Here is a 17130-nt window from a genome sequence, read left to right on the forward strand (position 1 = left end):
GAACGAGGTCAGACTTGCCGTGTTTATTAATAATAAAGGATTTACAATCTATTTTATCAGTCGACTTGAGTCGCCATCAATCACAATAAGGATAAACTGCACATTGACAGGAGGGGGGAGCAATGCATTAGATCAGTGGCTGTGTTGTTAAACTGCTGTGTGTGTGTGTGTCTCTCTCTCTCTCTGTGCAGGGCTTGGGTTTAAGAGAAGCGCCGCCCGGGTTGGAGTGGGCCGGGAGAGCTCAGGCTGGGGAAGGGTTGGCAGTGTGACAGAGGCTGCCGGGTTTTGCAGAGGGCTGGGTCGGTTTTGTGTGGCTGTGTGTGTGTGTGTGTGTGTGTTGCAGGAGCCTCTTTTCCATTGGCTGTCTGGCAAGGGCTCTCTCTCTCTCGCTCTCTCTCTCTCTCTCGCCTGTTTCCACCTCTGAGCTTTGGATGGAAAGTGGAGAGAGTGAGTGAGTGAGTTGCATGTTGTCCTGTGTGTGTGTATGTGTGTGTGTGTGGAGCACTGAGCTGTGAGGACACACAGACAGATACACACACACACAGACAGACACAATCCAGAGAGTTCCCGCTACCGTCAAGAAGGCACAACTTGGGATTTTTTTTTAAGTGCTTTTGGGGGAAAGGAAAAATAATGTGACGTCTGACTTCTTGTGACTGCATCAGTTTCCTCGTCGGAAGGAATTCAAAAAGGGATCTTTTAATTTCGCTGCTGTGTGGAGCGAGCCACTGGAAAAGGAGAAAGCTGTGTGTGTGTGTGTGTGTGTGTTCTCTTCTCCTATACTGCCAACCCGCCTTACCTCGGCCCTGTGAGAGAGAGACAGTGAGAGGAGAGAGAGACAGAGAGAGGAGAGAGAGACAACCGGCTGCAGCATGCTTCCATCGCGGCCACGCGTGCTGCCAGCTCTCGGGCTGCACTTCATCTGGGCGGCCGTGTGCCTTGGCCATGCAGGTAAGGGTCTCCAGCCCGGACACTGGGCATTGGGGGGGGGGGGGGGAGCGGAGGGGGGTCCGGCAGCACTCCTTGCATTGCATAGTTCTCAGCTCTGCGAGTTTACGTGTCAGAATTGAAGCTGTTCCTCTGCAAGTGATGCACTTTTTATGGTGCATTTATTCCGGAGCTTGGTGCAGTTTATTTCTGCTCTGCGTTTGGTGTGTTTCAGTGTCTTGGTCTGTAATGTTAGACCCCGAGGTTACAGTACCTGGTCTGTAGTGTTAGACCCCGGGGTTACAGTACCCTGGTCTTTAGTGCTAGACCCTCGGGGTTATCAGTACCTCGTCTGTAGTGTTAGACTCCGGGGTTACAGTACCTGGTCTGTAACGTTACACCCCTAGGGTTACATGTACCTGGTCTGTAACGTTACACCCCCAGGGTTACAGTACCCTGGTCTGTAACGTGACACTCCCAGGGTTACAGTACCTGGTCTGTAACGTTACACCCCGGGGTTACAGTACCTGGTCTGTAACGTTACACCCCCAGGGTTACATGTACCAGGTCTGTAACATTACACGCCCGGGGTTACACCCCGGAGTTATCTCTGCTCCCCCAAACTAGCAGCTCAATTAGAAAGTTTTTTTTCCATGAGACCCCAAGTTTCTCCCCCTCGGATTTCAGATCTTGCTGCATCTTCCCCCCCAATAAAACCCACCCAGGTTTGAGAGGAGAGGCTGTCTGTAAAGGGCTGCCGGAGCCGGAGACAAGGCGGAGCGCCGCTCACTGCAGGTTCTGTGCAGATATCGCCCGGCACCGGAGCTCTCCGGCTCTCGCTGTGCCGAGATTTATTGCTGGGCGTGGGAGAGACCCGGGTACCTCAAAGGTGCTTTCCTCCGAGAAATTGTCCTGGCGCTCAGAGGCGCCTCTGCCCCATTCCCACCACCTCCCCTTCCCTCCCCTAACATCTCCCCCTCCCTCCCCACCATCTCTCCCTCCCTCCTCACCACCTCCCCCTCCCTCCCCTAACATCTCCCCCTCCCTCCCCACCATCTCTCCCTCCCTCCTTACCACCTCCACCTCCCTCCCCACCATCTCTCCCTCCCTCCTCACCACCTCTCCCTCCCTCCCCTAACATCTCCCCCTCCCTCCCCACCATCTCTCCCTCCCTCCTCACCACCTCCCCCTCCCTCCCCTAACATCTCCCCCTCCCTCCCCACCATCTCTCCCTCCCTCCTTACCACCTCCACCTCCCTCCCCACCATCTCTCCCTCCCTCCTCACCACCTCTCCCTCCCTCCCCTAACATCTCCCCCTCCCTCCCCACCATCTCTCCCTCCCTCCTCACCACCTCCCTCCCCTAACATCTCTCCCTCCCTCCTCATCATCTCTCCCTCCCACCCTTCTTTTCTCACCTTCCACATTTCTCTCTTACCCCCCCGCCCAGGTTAAGCCTATCTCGGACTCCCACCAACTCATCCAGACCCTGTTGTCGAGGCAAAGCGACCTGAGCTTTGTTTTGTATGTGGGGGTGGGGGAGCTTTAACACTAACCTGCCGCTTGAGTTCATGAACTGAAGACAGCGCTGGAGCCCCAAGAGAGGGGGTGGGCAGGAATGGTGCCGCGTGGGTCACGGGTTGGCATGGCTTGGGCCACCAATTGGCACTGACGGTGCTGGGACAGGGTCCAGCAGGGGAGAGGTGGGATCAGGCCAGGGCACCCACAGTTCTCATTGAGTTCAGTATATTGGAAGTTGCCCCTCCAGCCAGATGTGCATTGCCTGAGAGGGAATGATCAACCAGGGCCACTCTCAATCCTTTCCAACTTCACTCAACCCACACGCGAGTTGTGGAAAACATTGCCACGGTTAAATTAGATTTTAAAATTCCACAAATGAGAAGAGATATTTTTAAAAAAACAGACCAGGACTCTCCCTGTTTGTGTAGGTGGGCGCCTGTACTGTTTTTTAAATAGCAAAACTACTATTCACAATTTATTAATATCTTTATACTCAAATCTAAATGTCACCTTTACAAAGGGCGGGGCGAGGATGAGGGGGAACGCAAATGGGGAGGGAATGCAATCATAAAATGAGCAGGAATGGGTTGGGAGACTGTGTGTGTGTGTGTGTGTGTGTGAATACAGCTGGGGTTGGATTCAGTAGCTGCCAAGTCAGTTCTGTTGTACATTTCGCTCTCTGTGCAGTTTCAGTTGTGTGTGTGTGTGAGTGAGGGTTTGAGATTACCTGCACGGTGCTAGTGCTCAGCTTATTCCCACTCTCGCCTCTGCCCCCTGTCCTGCTGGCGCTGGGAGTCTCTGGAGGTCGACCTCCAAACTTTGCAATTGTTACTTTCCTGACAGCGTGTAAAATGGGACCTGCTGATCAAACCCATCTGCTCCTCGCTTTACTGCCACTTATTCAGAGATTCTAGCCAGAAAGCACCCCTCCCCACCAAGACAAAATATCCCTCTTTCTCAATTTAATCCGAGACACGCTGCAGGCGAATCAGTAGCCATTTACAAGTTTAAATGAAAACTTTTCTTCAATGAGTAGCAACCGATATTATGGGTAAAATAAAAAAGCACCAGGAATGTGAATCTGTAATAAAAATGGCGCAAATACACAGTCGGCCCGCTCATAAATTGAATAAAGACTGGTTCATGTGCGGGATGTTTAATGGGAGCTTTCCCCAGAGCTGCAGGCGCAAGGACTCGGAGGGGCCAGGGCACAGAGTCAGTCTGGCTGGATCCTGTCACTGGCTTTATACTCACGGGCACCCCACGGTGCCTGCAAACCCGAGGTTATCTGCTGCTGAAGCACAGACACTAGGTTTGACTATAAAGGGTTCAATCCAAAGCAGAGCGAAATATCATCATCGAAAAGTCAGCGGTGAAACATCGCTTAAATCAGAAGTTGCTGAACACACACACAGACCCTCGCACACACACACACACACACACATACCCTCACACACCTAGACACACACTCTCCCTCACACACACACACACACACACACACATACCCTCACACACCTAGACACACAATCTCCCTCACACACATACATACACGCAGACACACATACCCACACACACACATACCCTCACACACCTAGACACACAATCTCCCTCACACGCATACATACACGCACACACATACCCACACACACACATACCCTCACACACCTAGACACACACTCTCTCTCTCACACACACACACACACATACCCTCACACACCTAGACACACACTCTCTCACACACACACACACATACCCTCACACACCTAGACACACACTCTCCCTCACACACACACATACCCTCACACACCTAGACACACACTCTCCCTCACACACACACACACACACACACACCCTCACACACCTAGACACACTCTCTCACACACACACACACAAACACATACCCTCACACACCTAGACACACAATCTCCCTCACACACATACATACACGCACACACACATACCCACACTCACAAACACCCTCACACTCACATTATCTCACAGACTCCCTCATTAGTCCTTCTCAATAATGGGACACAGTTAGGAATGTGGAATGAGTTGGGTGTAAGGCTGTAATACGTTTCCAAGGGGACAGGGTTGATACCATTGCATTTTTTAGGTTAATGATAAACCGTGGATCTTGCCTCAGTATTTACCTGCTGGGGAGCTAACCTCCCAATTCCTGACTGAAATGTGGTCTGCTAGCTCTGCAAGGACTGGGTGGTCTTTGGAATATGACAAGCTTGTGAAATCGGGTGATTTATCCCCCAATTCAGGGAAGAAATTGTGCAGGATGTGATATTTCTGCCCCATTCCCCATCGATGCTAATACCCACTGGTTCACCTTTCACTGTTACTTGTCCTCTGTGTGTTCGTGTGCGGACGGGGCAGGGGCAAACTAACTGTTTGTTTACAATTACACAAGGACAAGTTGTGGGAGAGAGACCGGGAACTCTCTGTGTGAAAGGGTTTGATTTGATGATGCTGATCTACCTGCACTGCCAATATATTGCACAGGGCGTGTCTCATATAACCAGTCGGCATTAACCCACTTTTATATTTGAGACAGTATTTGCAACATCCAATCTCGGTTGGAGGTGTTGAATCCCCCAGCCCTCATGTCAATTTCACATGCCAGTTTCATTCTCCTAATTTCTCTGTCCACACCTCACTACAGCTTTCAAATCCCCCTCCCCTCTGCTTCCCTCACCCCCCCTCTCTCCCTCTCCCCTCCAACTCTCTCTCCTCTCTGTCCCCCTCTCTTGCTTCCCCTCTCTTGCTCCCCCTCTCTTGTCTCTCCTCTCCCCTCTCTCCTCTTCCCTTTCCTCTTCCCCCTCTCCCCCTCCCTCCCTCTCTCCCCTCCCTCTCTCTCCCCTCCCCTTCCTTTCTCTCCCCTCCTCTCTATCCCGTCCTCCCTTTCCCATCCTCTTTCCCCTTCCCCTTGCTTCCCCTCTCTCCCTCTCCCCCCTCTTCCCCCTCTTTTCCCCTCTCTCCTTCCCCTTGCTCCCATCTCTTCTGCTCTCTTCCTCTCTCTCGCCCCCTCACTCTCCCCTGGAGACGATGCTCAGTCTGGAGCCAGGTAGACCTGTTGATGCCCAATGTACATTGTCTATCCTGTCGGTCCCACTGAGCGCAGTGGGGCCTAAACACTCATTGCCCAGCTCTCAAATGCTGAGGCTTGCAAACCTTTTGCCACAGTGACTTGAAATAAAATCCTTTATTTTCCTCGACTGGCCATTAGAACATTTGTGGGAACCGAATTAGTATTTAAAATCAAAATTGATCTAATTTTTCAATCAACAAATGTCCCAACAGGCCGGAGTTCCCCTGTGAACCTTGCCCACTGTACTATGTCTCTCCTGTGGGTTCACTCCTCTCCTGAGTTCCTGCTCCTTGTCCATTCCTCTCCATGTGAAGTGACTGTTTGATGTTTGTTTGATGTTAAAGGTTCTGTATAAGTGAAAGTTACATTACCTTCAACAAAATATTTCCTGCTGCATTCAAGGGGAAGCTGGATAAACACATGAGGGAGAAAGGAATAGAAGGATATGGTGATGGGGTGAGATGAAGAGAGGTGGGAGGGGGCTGGTGTGGAGTATAAACACCGGCACGGTGCGGTTGGGCCCAATGGTCTGTATCTGTGCCGTGCATTCTGTGTAATTCGATGTAATTAAGGTTTAGAGGGGAGATGAGGAAAAATGTCTTCACCCAGAGAGTGGTGGGGGTCTGGAACTCACTGTCTGAAAGGGTGGTAGAGGCAGAAACTCTCACCACATTTAAAAAGTACTTGGATGTGCACTTGAAGTGCCGTAACCTACAGGGCTATGGACCTAGTGCTGGAAGGTGGGATTAGGCTGGATAGCTCTTTTTCAGCGCGGACACGATGGGCCGAATGACCTGTGTTGTAATTTTTCTATGATTCTATGCAATGTAATATTAAAAAAAAGCAGAACTCCAACTTTTAAATGCCTGTTATGTTAAATGGTGACCCACAGAATTTAATATAAAGTTTCTTTAGATAATGGTTGACTTGTCTAATATAATCCTTGGGTAAGATCGATCTGCGATTTATACTTCTGCATATTGATGCTTAGTTCTGCCTGGGGAGGTACATCAGTAATCCACGTAGAGTGCAGGCTGGCATTTCTTGCAGTGTTCCTCACTCAGTCACTCCTGCAGGCAAGAGTCTGTGGATAGGTACTCACGGAAGGGCTGACACAATGGTTAATGAGCGGGTTACACAAACTGCCCTTAATCTTTCATGAGGTATAGATTCAGCAAGTAATGGCACATCTCACTCGGCGTATGGACTGTGCAATAATGCACGACTGCAAGGTAAACAAGAGGGGCCAATCTGTGATGAGTTGGTGGTAAAGTCTCATTAGCTGAACCTGTGGGGTGCAATAAATGTGTAAGCAGACTGGAGCCTTGAGACACTCTAAGCAAATGAGCAAGTGTTTTTTTTTTGTGTGTGTGAGTGGATATCTGCGTGCAGTGTTGGAGGGGCACCCTTGGTATTTGTGAATTGGTTAAGATTATCTTCGTAATGCACTGAAATCCGTCCGAGATTACTGTCAATTCAGAAAATTCAGGAAAGTTGGAGGGTAACATACTGATTCCCTAAAGAGTTAATGGGACTGTTGAGTTTCTACCACTAGGTGGCATATTAAGGCTTCCTGAACACCATTCTGCTGATGTTGCACAATGCACCTTAGTGACATCTAGAGGCGATCGAAAGACTTCTTACCTCCACTCATGTAAAGAGTCACCGATTTCAGTGCAGCTCTTATACGAGCCGAGCCATGGCCAACCAGGAGAGCAGAAGCTCTGCATAAATGACCCTGAGAACTGTATCAACTCAAAACATAAGAACATAAGAAATAGGAGCAGGAGTAGGCCACCTGGCCCCTCGAGCATGCTCCGCCATTCAATAAGATCATGGCTGATCTGATCATGGACTCAGTTCCATCTCCCTGCCCGCTCCCCATAACCCTTATCGCTCAAAAATCTGTCTATCCCCACCTTAAATATATTCAATGACCCAGCCTCCACAGCTCTTTGGGGCAGAGAATTCCACAGATTTACAACCCTCTGAGAGAAGAAATTTCTTCTCATTACAATTCTAAATGGATGACCCCTTATTCTTAAACTATGCCCCCTAGTTCTAGATTCTCCCACGAGGGGAAACATCCTCTCTGTATCTACCCTATCGAGCCCCCTCAGTATCTTGTATGTTTCAATAAGATCATCTCTCATTCTTCCTACCCCAATGAGTACAAGCCCAGCTTCTCAACCTTTCTTCATAAGTCAACCCCTTCATCTCAGGAATCAACCTAGTGAACCTTCTCTGAACTGCCTCCAATGTAGGTATATCCCTTGTTAAATAAATAAGATGCTGCTTTAGTGCGTATCTACATTGTAAATGATTCACCAAGAGTGTGTTTACATTTTCGAGACATGCAGTCACACAACTATTCTCTCCCCCCAGCCCCTTTTATCTCAAATGGAACTTGAGCTGTTAAGTTGTGGAGGAGGCATACAGTGTATCAAGTGGCTTCAATGGTATTTGAGACCAATAGTGGAAAGAGGAGTTTAGAAGACTCTTATTTTTGAGTGCAAATATTCCACGTGTTTCCAACCTCATAGATGTCAATATATTCAAGATGCCTTTGAGTGAGTGTGTGGCAATGTTCCAGTGCTCCTGAACCAAGGGAAAATCTCTCCCGGAATGAGCCTGCATGGGTATATTCTCTGATTAAAACAATGGTTTCTTTATGTGGCTGATTCGTAGATGCCCTCTGAAATTGCCTAGCCAGCCGCTCAGTTGCATTCAAGAAGGCAGCTCACCACCACTTTCTCAAGGGGCAATTAGGGATGGGCAATAAATGCCGGCCTTGCCAGCGACGCCCACATCCCATGAATGAATTTTTTTTTTAATTATTAAAGAGATGGATAGCTGAGTTAAATGCACACCGAAGGTTGTCGGCACAGAAACAGGCCATTCGGCACCACTGACCCACGTTGGTGTTTATGCTCCACATGAGCCTCCTCCCGTCTCCTATTCAGCATCAGCTGTGGCTCATTGGGCAGCACCCTTACCTCTGAGTCAGAAGGTTGTGGGTTCAAGTCCCACTCCAGGGACTTGAGCCCCAAAAAAATCTAGGCTGACAACTCCCAGTGCAGTGCTGAGGGAGTGCTGCACTGTCGGAGGTGCCGTCTTTCGGATGAGATGTTAAACCGAGGCCCCGTCTGCTCTCTCAGGTGGATGTAAAAGATCCCATGGCACTATTTCAAAGAAGAGCAGGGGAGTTATCCCCGGTGTCCTGGGGTCAATATTTATCCCTCAATCAAAATAACAAAAACAAGATTATCTGGGTCATTATCACATTGCAGTTTGTGGGAGCTTGCTGTGTGCAAATTGGCTGCCGCGTTTCCCACATTACAACAGTGACTGCACTCCAAAAGTACTTCATTGGCTGTAAAGCGCTTTGAGACATTCGGTGGTCGTGAAAAGCGCTATATAAATGCAAGTCTTTCTATTTTTCTTTTATTCATCTCACCCCATCAGCATATCCTTCTATTCCCTTCTCCCTCATGTGTTTATCCAACTTCCCCTGAAATGCATCGATACTATTCGCCTCAACCCCTCCCTGTGGCAGCGAGTTCCACATCCTCACCACTCTCTGGGTAAAGAAGTTTCTCCTGAAATTGCTATTGGGTTAATTAGCGATGCTCTTATAACGATGGCCCCCCCCATCCCCAGTTCTGGTCTCCCCCACAGTTATTCTTGCTGCTCTGTGTTGGGAGATGCAGAAGGGTTTTTATCCGTGCAGTCGCCCCTGGGCTTGAGCTAGAAGTCGGCACGGTGAATTGTCTTTGGTCGTGCGAATTCGACTGCGAGCGCTGTATTCAGACTCCGCGTGGAACCCGAGGCTGCAATCCCTTTTGGTTTTGTTATAGTCTGAAAGCAGAGTCACCTTTGACCTCCTGTCAGAGAGCTGACACCCCATCTCAATGCAGCCCTTGCAGTTTTACCCTTTCTGAGGCATGCTGTGATATTTTTGCAACGAAACAAAATGTGAGCTTAATCGAATTTAGTTATGATAATAATTCCCACCCTACCCCCTCCCCAGCATCTTTTATTCCGTTTCCCCTGGAGTGGGGAGGGCGGGTTTTTTTTACACTTCTCCGCTTCTCTGTCTCTGCTGAAGGTGCTGACTCTCGCTGGGGAGGGGAATGCTGTCTGCCAACATCAGTATCTCTCCGTCGCCTTGTCCCAGTGGCCATTCTTTGTGGGTGTGTGTGTGTGTGTCTGAGCCAGGACTGTAAGTGTTGGACAGCTGTTTGATTATAGGAGGTGAAAGGTGGGGGTTTGGGGGGGGGGTCGCGGTTATCCTGGGGGGAATCCCCCACTAATCCCGATCCTTTGGCTGATGCGCTTAGTATCATCCAGTGTAGAAGGAGGCCATTCAGCCCATCGTGCCTGTGCTGGCTCTCTGGTAGAGCAATCCAATTAGTCCTACTGCCCCTGCTCTTCCCCCATAGCCCTGAAAATCTTTCCCCCTTCAAGTATTTGGCAAGACTTGAAGCTATTTAGTGCCATTCACGACCTCAGGACATCCCAAAGTGCTTTTGGAGTATAGTCACTGTTGTAATGTGGGAAACACGGCAGCCAATTTGCACACAGCAAGCTCCCACATACAGCGATGTGATAATGACCCAGATAATATACAAGATTCTGAAGTGGATTGGCAGGGTAGATGCTGAGAGGTTGTTTCCCACTGGCTGGAGAGTCTAGAATGAGGGGGCACATTCTCCGACTAAGGGTCGGCCATTTAAGACTGAGATGAGGAGGAATTTTTTCACTCAGAGGATGGTGAATCTTTGGAATTCTCTGCCCCAGGGGGCTGTGGATGCTGAGTCTCTGAATATATCCAAGGCTGAGATCAATAGATTTTTGGAGTCTCGGGGAATCAAGGGATATGGAGATCAGGTGGGAAAGTGGAGTTGAGGTTGATAATCAGCCTTGATCTCATTGAATGGCGGAGCAGGCTCGAGGGGCTGTATGGCCGACTCCTGTTCCTATTTCTGATGTTCTTATAATCTGTTATAGTGATGTTGATTGAGTGATAACTATTGGCCAGGACTCCTGCTCTTCTTCGAAATAGTGCCATGGGATCACCTGAGAGAGCAGACATCTTATGCGAAAGATGGCACCTCCTCTGACAGTGCGGCGCTCCCTCAGCGCTGCACTGGGAGTGTCAGCCTAGAGTTTTGTGCTCAAGGAGTGGGGACTTGAACCCACAAAGGTCCTGGTCGTCTGGTCCATGTGAAGATAATAGTCATGTTGGACTTGTGAAAAATGGCAAGTGTTGTGGAGCAGAACAAGGGAAGGTTTAAAGCGTGATCCCAAATCCAGAGGCAAAGCGACACCCTATTTATTCCAGTGGTGCATAATGTCCATTTAGCAAAACTTATCCTGACATTTGTACCTTGCGAATGTTGTTGTTTCTTGTTGAAATACCATCCACAAGGGACCAGTGGAACGTTACACACTGAACACAATCCAATTTGTTGATTCTAGTGTGCTACGTGCCCAGGGTCTGTTTTATATGAATAGAGATGATGATCCCAACAGTGCTGGCACCATTTGGTTACCTTTCGGGCAGGAACATGCTGCAGTCACCCAGCCCCCCTTTCTTAAACGGCACACTTTTATTCTGTCTGCTCTCTCCTCCACAATGTGCTTTGATCCCCTCCCTTCCCCTCCCCTCCCTCATTCCCACTCCTTTATAGCACATCCACATTTCACGCTTTCCCTCTCCTTGTGTGTCAGCTGTGGCTCAGTGGGCAGCACTCTCGCCTCTGCGTCGGAAGGTTGTGAGTTCAAGTCCCACTCCAGGGGCCTGCGCACAAAAATCTAAACAGACGCTCCCAGTGCAGTGCTGAGGGAGTGCTGCACTGTCGGAGGTGCTGTCTTTCGGATGGAACGTTAAACTGAGGCTACGATTGCTCTTTCAATGGATGGAAAAAAATCCCATGGCTCTATTTTGAGAAGAGCAGGGGAGTTATCCCCGGTGTCCTGGGGCTAATATTTATTCCTCAATCGACAGCAGTAAAAAAACAGATTATCTGGTCATTATCACGTTGCTATTGGTGGGAGCTTGCTGTGCACAAATTGGCTGCTGCGTTTCCCACATTTCAACAGTGACTACACTTCAAAAAGTACTTCATTGGCGGTAGCGCGCTTTGAGACGTTCCGTGGTCATGAAAGGCGCTATATAAATGCAAGTTCTATCTGTGGCACTTGCTGCCACCGGGAGTGGTTGAGGCAAATAGCACAGATGCATTTAATGGAAAACTCGATTCGTACATGAGGGAGACGTACACTGAGGGACTCAGAATAAGGGGTTGCCCATTTAAACTGAGATGAGAAGGAATTTCTTCTCTGAGGGTTGTGAAGCTATGGAATTCTCTGCCCCAGAGAGCGGTGGAGGCTGGGTCATTGAATATATTTAAGGCAGAGATGGACAGATTTTTGAATGATAAGGGAGTGAAAGGTTATGGGGAGTGGACAGGGAAGTGGAGCTGAGCCCATGATCGTATTAAAAGGCTCGAGGGGCTGAATGGCCGACTCTTGCTCCTAATTCTTATGTTCTTAATGGAATAGAGGGGGAGATGAAGTCGGTGGGAGAGGCTTGTGTGGAGCGTAGACCTGTTGGGCTGACTGTCCTGTTTCTGTGCAGTACATTCCATGTCATTCTATGTAAACTTTTCCAGAGAACTGGGAAAGAGTCTGTGCCTGAGACTCCAACATTGGTTCTCTGCGTGGCCTGTCGAATGTGTTTCCGGCCTCAGTTTTAAGGTTTCTTTGGAGGCCGGCACCTCTGACAGCGACACTTCCCCAGTGCTTCACCAGTCTGTCAGAATCGACACTTTACATCTCCATCGTGCGGCTAACACAGAAAGACACCACAGAATGTTTTACAGGGGTGGACGATAAAACTGAGCATGAGGGCGGAGGGAAGCAGAAAGGTCAAGGGTGGGGTCGCGGCAGGGGTCGAAGAGATGGGCTTTTGAAAGCACGAAGGTAGGTGATGATTTAGGGAAGGAGTTCTCGATGGATAGGAAAGACTGGTTGATTTCAAAATTCTCATCCTTGTTTTCAAATCCCTCATGGCCTTCACCCCCTCCCTATCTCTGTAATCTCCTCCAGCCCCACAACTCCCCCGAGATGTCTGCGCTCCTCTAATTCTGCCCTCCTGAGCATCTCTGATTATAATCGCTCCACCATTGGTGGCCGTGCCTTCTGTTGCCTGGGCCCCAAGCTCTGGAACTCCCTCCCTAAACCTCTCCACCGCTCTTTCCTCCTTCAAGACACTCCTTCAGACCTCCCTCTTTGAGGGTCACCTGCGCTAATTTCTACTTATGCGGCTCGGTGTCAAATATTTTATCGCACAATACCTCTGTAAGCGCCTTGGGACGTTTCGTTACATTAAAGGCGCGATATAAATATAAGTTGTTGTTGTTGTTGAGTACAAAGCCCAGATGACCTCAGATTTATTAAAATAAAATAAAGGTTGACACGTGCGAAAGGGATTTTGGATCACCAATTAATAATTTGTGTTTTCAAGGAGATGATTAAAACATAACATCTGTAGGCTTTGTTCTCACGCTTATTCAACAAGTTATCCAAAAGCATGTTCTGCTCCTGCTCTCGTGGTTTTACGCCCCCACTTTATCCTGTGTGCTGCTTCATGTTTCTTATCTTGCTTTCTCTTTTTGTTCAGGGACGGTTGGGTCTGTTCATATATTCTCGATTACTTTGTGTCCCTTAGCGTCTCTGTCCGCCCTCCTCCCCCCTCCCCTTTGCATTCCTTTTGTCGTCTCTCTTCTTTGGGCAAACAGACGATAGCTTTGTGCTCATCGAATCTCTTGGAGGCTTTCAACCCTCTATTGTGAGTGCGGGCAGGGAGATATTCCATTGAGGCGCGCTGGTAATTGTCGGGGAGTGGTCAGCAGACACAGGGAATGGATAATTGATCTAATGACCAGCGGAGGAACTGTGACTGGTTGCCCTTTTCACAAGATGCACATGTTAAAAGCTGCACTTTGTGTCAGATGGCCTGTTGTGCAAAGCTTTAAAGTTCATTCATTTGTTGGCAAGTTATAGAGTTGACAAACTGTCACAAGTGTGCGTTGGTTTACTCCTGCAGTGTAATGCCAATAAAACAAGCTCTAAAAATTCAAAGCAACAAATCGCAGTCGCATTTTTTTTAAATTAATGTGACAGGGACTTGTTTGAGTTTAGATCTGTAAAGAGCCTATTGTAAGCACTAGCTCATTAAACTATTAGGTGAATTAGAGAGGTCTGCGATTCTTGTAAACTGAAAGATTGGCCGACTTTCAACGACTAGTTCCGCGGCATAACTAAGACCGCCTATTTCCACCTCCGTAACATTGCCCTTCTCTGTCCCTGCCTCAGCTTATCTGCCGCTGAAACCTTCATCCATGTCTTTGTTACCTCCAGACTTGACTATTCCAATGCACTCCTGGCTGGCCTCCCACATTCTACCCGACGTAAACTAGAGGTGATCCAAAACTCGGCTGTCCGTGTCCTAACTCGCACTAAGTCCCGCTCACCCATCACCCCCTGTGCTCGCTGACCTACATTGGATAACGGTGATGCAATGCCTGGATTTCAAAATTCTCATCCTTGTTTTCAAATCCCTCCCTATCTCTCTAATCTACACCAGCCCCCCCTTCCCCCCCCCACCCCCCACCGAGATATCAACACTCCTCTAATTCTGCCCTCTTGACCATCCCTGATTGTAAGCGCTCAACCATCGGTGGCCGTGCCTTCTGTTGCCTAGGTTCCAAGCTCTGGAACTCCCTCCCTAAACCTCTCCGCCTCTCTACCTCTCTTTCCTCCTTCAAGACGCTCCTTAAAACCGACCTCTTTGACCCAGCTTTTGGTCACCTGCGCTAATTTCTACTTATGCAGCTTGGTGTCAAATTTTTTATCTCATAATACTCCTGTAATGCGCCTTGGGACATTTCACTACATTAAAGGTGCTATAAAAATGCAAGTTGTTGTTGTTATAAACTGAAAAATTGCCTGCCTTTCAATGACTAATTCATGTGGCTGATATCAGGAGGGAGGGGAATCCCAAGGGTAATTTTACAAATTTGCACTGTGGATCTTTGCCCACTGGGAACTCCTGTTGGGAATCCGGATGTGGATCCATTGGATGGAGAATTGTAGGAGGAGCATGCTCCAAGTCCCAACATGCACTGTGGCAGGAGAAGCTCCCTGTCAGAAACATGAGTTCAAAAAATGGACCCAGTTAAAACAAATAAAGAATTACATTTATATAGCGCCGTTCACAACCTCAAGATGTCCAAAAGTGCTTTACACCCAATTAAGTAATTTTAAAAAAAGTGTAATCATAGTTATAATGTAGGAAATGCAGCAACTAATTTGCGCACAGCAAGCTCCCACAAACAGCAATGTGATAATCACCAGATCATCTGTTTTTGTTATGTTGGTTGAGGGATAAATATTGGCCAGGACACTGGGGATAACTCTTCTTCAAAATAGTGCCATGGGACATTTTACGTTCACCTGAGAGGGCAGACGGGGTCTCATCCGAAAGACAGCACCTCCGACAGTGCAGCACTCCCTCAGCACTGCACTGAAGTGTGAGCCTAGATTTTTGTGCTCCAGTCCCTGGAGTGGGACTTGAACCCATGACCTACTGACTTGGGATACAGAAGTGTTGCCCACTGAGATGAGGCAGACTCCTCGATTAGAGAAACCAAAACTCTTGAGATTTCAAGGTGACTGAAAGGATATAGATGCACACCAACTAGAATAGGAAAGGCAAATCCAGAGCACAGCTTCAAGGGGAGAGGAGACATAGAAATGACACTGCTATCAGGTCAACTTGGGTCACCCATCAGGGAGAAGTCATGTCGAATGTACAGCACAGCACAGACCATTCAGCCCAACTGGTCCACCCCAGTGTCATCTCCCAGCCCTCTTCATCTCACCCCATCACCATATCCTTCTATTCCTTTCTCCCTCATGTGTTTATCCAGCTTCCCCTTAAATGCATCGATATTATTCGCTTCAACCACTCCCTGTGGCAGCGAGTTCCACATTCTCACCACTCTCTGGGTAAAGAAGTTTCTCCTGAATTCACCACTGGATTTATTAGTGACTATCATATATTGACGAACCCGAGTTTTGGAAGTACCGCACAAGCGGAAACATCTTCTCTACCTCTACCCTATCGAACCTGAGTAACCTTTTTCTTTCTAACAAAGCCACCGTTTCATTGTAATAAGCAAAGGAGTAGGCGTGGATTTTTACACTCGGACATGGGAGGAAGAACCAGAGGCGACACGAGGGAAAACCATTTTACGCAGCGAGTGGTTAGGATCTGGAATGTGCTGCCTGAGAGGGTGGTGGAGGCAGACTCAATCGCGGCTTTCAAAAGGGAGTTGGATAAGTCCCTGAAGAAAAAAATTGCAGGACTACGGGGAAAGGGCGGGGGAGTGGGACTGGCTGAGGTGCTCTTGCAGAGAGCCGGCACGGACTCGACGGGCTGACTGGCCTCCTCCTGTGCTGAAACCATTATATGATTCATAATTTTAAAGATATATCAGATCACCCCGCGACCTGCTTGCTAGAGAAATGAACCCCAGGCTGTCCAGTCTTCAATTGCAACCTCTCAGTTCTGATATCGTCCTTGTGTATCGAAGTTTACACATCTTCTTCCATGCCTTTCTATCCTTTTTTGTGGTATGCAGATCGGAACTGAACACAGCGCTCCAAGTATGGGGAAGGGAAACTCGTGGTGGTTAGGAAGGACAGCGGTAATCAGCAGGTGGGACTTAATCGCAGAGACAGAGATACAGTGAGAGTAGGAGCCATTTTGCTACGTGCTTGCAAACGTGACAATTAAAGACATTCAACAGGAACCTTCTACATGCAGAGAGTGAGCAAATTGGTTTCCAGGTGGGGTGGGAGGAGATAAGAAGCTTTGTATTTATTCAAGGTTCAGTTGACAACGATGGGGATGGCTATGTTTTTGTTTTTGGCCGGTTGAGTTGAAGGTGAGCTGACCACACTTAGCTGGCCTGACGCCTTGGGTCATTCAACACCTGTGGATGAGGAAACAGGGGGATTGACAGGGTAGATGCAGGGAGGATGTTTCCCCCGGGCTGGGGAGTCTAGAACCAGGGGTCACAGTCTCAGGATAAGGGGTCGATGATTTAGGACTGAGATGAGGAGAAACTTCTTCACTCAGAGGGTGGTGAATCTTTGGAATTCTCTGCCCCAGAGGGCTGTGGAGGCTCAGTCGTTGAGTATATTCAAGGCTGAGATCGATGGATATTTGGACATTAAGGGAATCTAGGGATATGGGGACAGTGCGGGAAAGTGGAGTTGAGGTCGAAGATCAGCCATGATCTCATTGAATGGTGGAGCAGGCTCGAGGGGCCGAATGGCCAACTCCTGCTCCGAATTCTTATGTTTTTATGTTCTTAGGAAACAAATGGACGTGGTGGGATCTGGAATTCTAGGCTGCACAACCCATTTTGGAGACGTTTTCCGCAGCATTGGGCGAGATGTTTTCCTGCGCGCACGCGAACTGTAGACTGAATCCCGATGTAGATTTCT

General features: G+C 48.6%; 1 protein-coding gene across 2 annotated transcripts in view; it reads left to right on the forward strand.

Moving 5' to 3' along the window:
• Positions 1 to 439: 439 nt before the first annotated feature.
• unc5b (unc-5 netrin receptor B) overlaps positions 440 to 17130 on the forward strand; it is a 277925-nt gene continuing 261234 nt past the window's right edge. For both annotated transcript variants that reach the window (XM_070865552.1, XM_070865553.1), the window contains exon 1: positions 440 to 951. In XM_070865552.1, the coding sequence (XP_070721653.1) occupies positions 873 to 951 (79 nt within the window). In that variant the 5' untranslated portion in view covers positions 440 to 872. The remainder of the gene's footprint in view (positions 952 to 17130) is intronic.

The sequence above is a fragment of the Pristiophorus japonicus genome, chromosome 22 (assembly GCF_044704955.1).
Source record: "Pristiophorus japonicus isolate sPriJap1 chromosome 22, sPriJap1.hap1, whole genome shotgun sequence".
NCBI classification, from domain to species: domain Eukaryota; kingdom Metazoa; phylum Chordata; class Chondrichthyes; family Pristiophoridae; genus Pristiophorus; species Pristiophorus japonicus.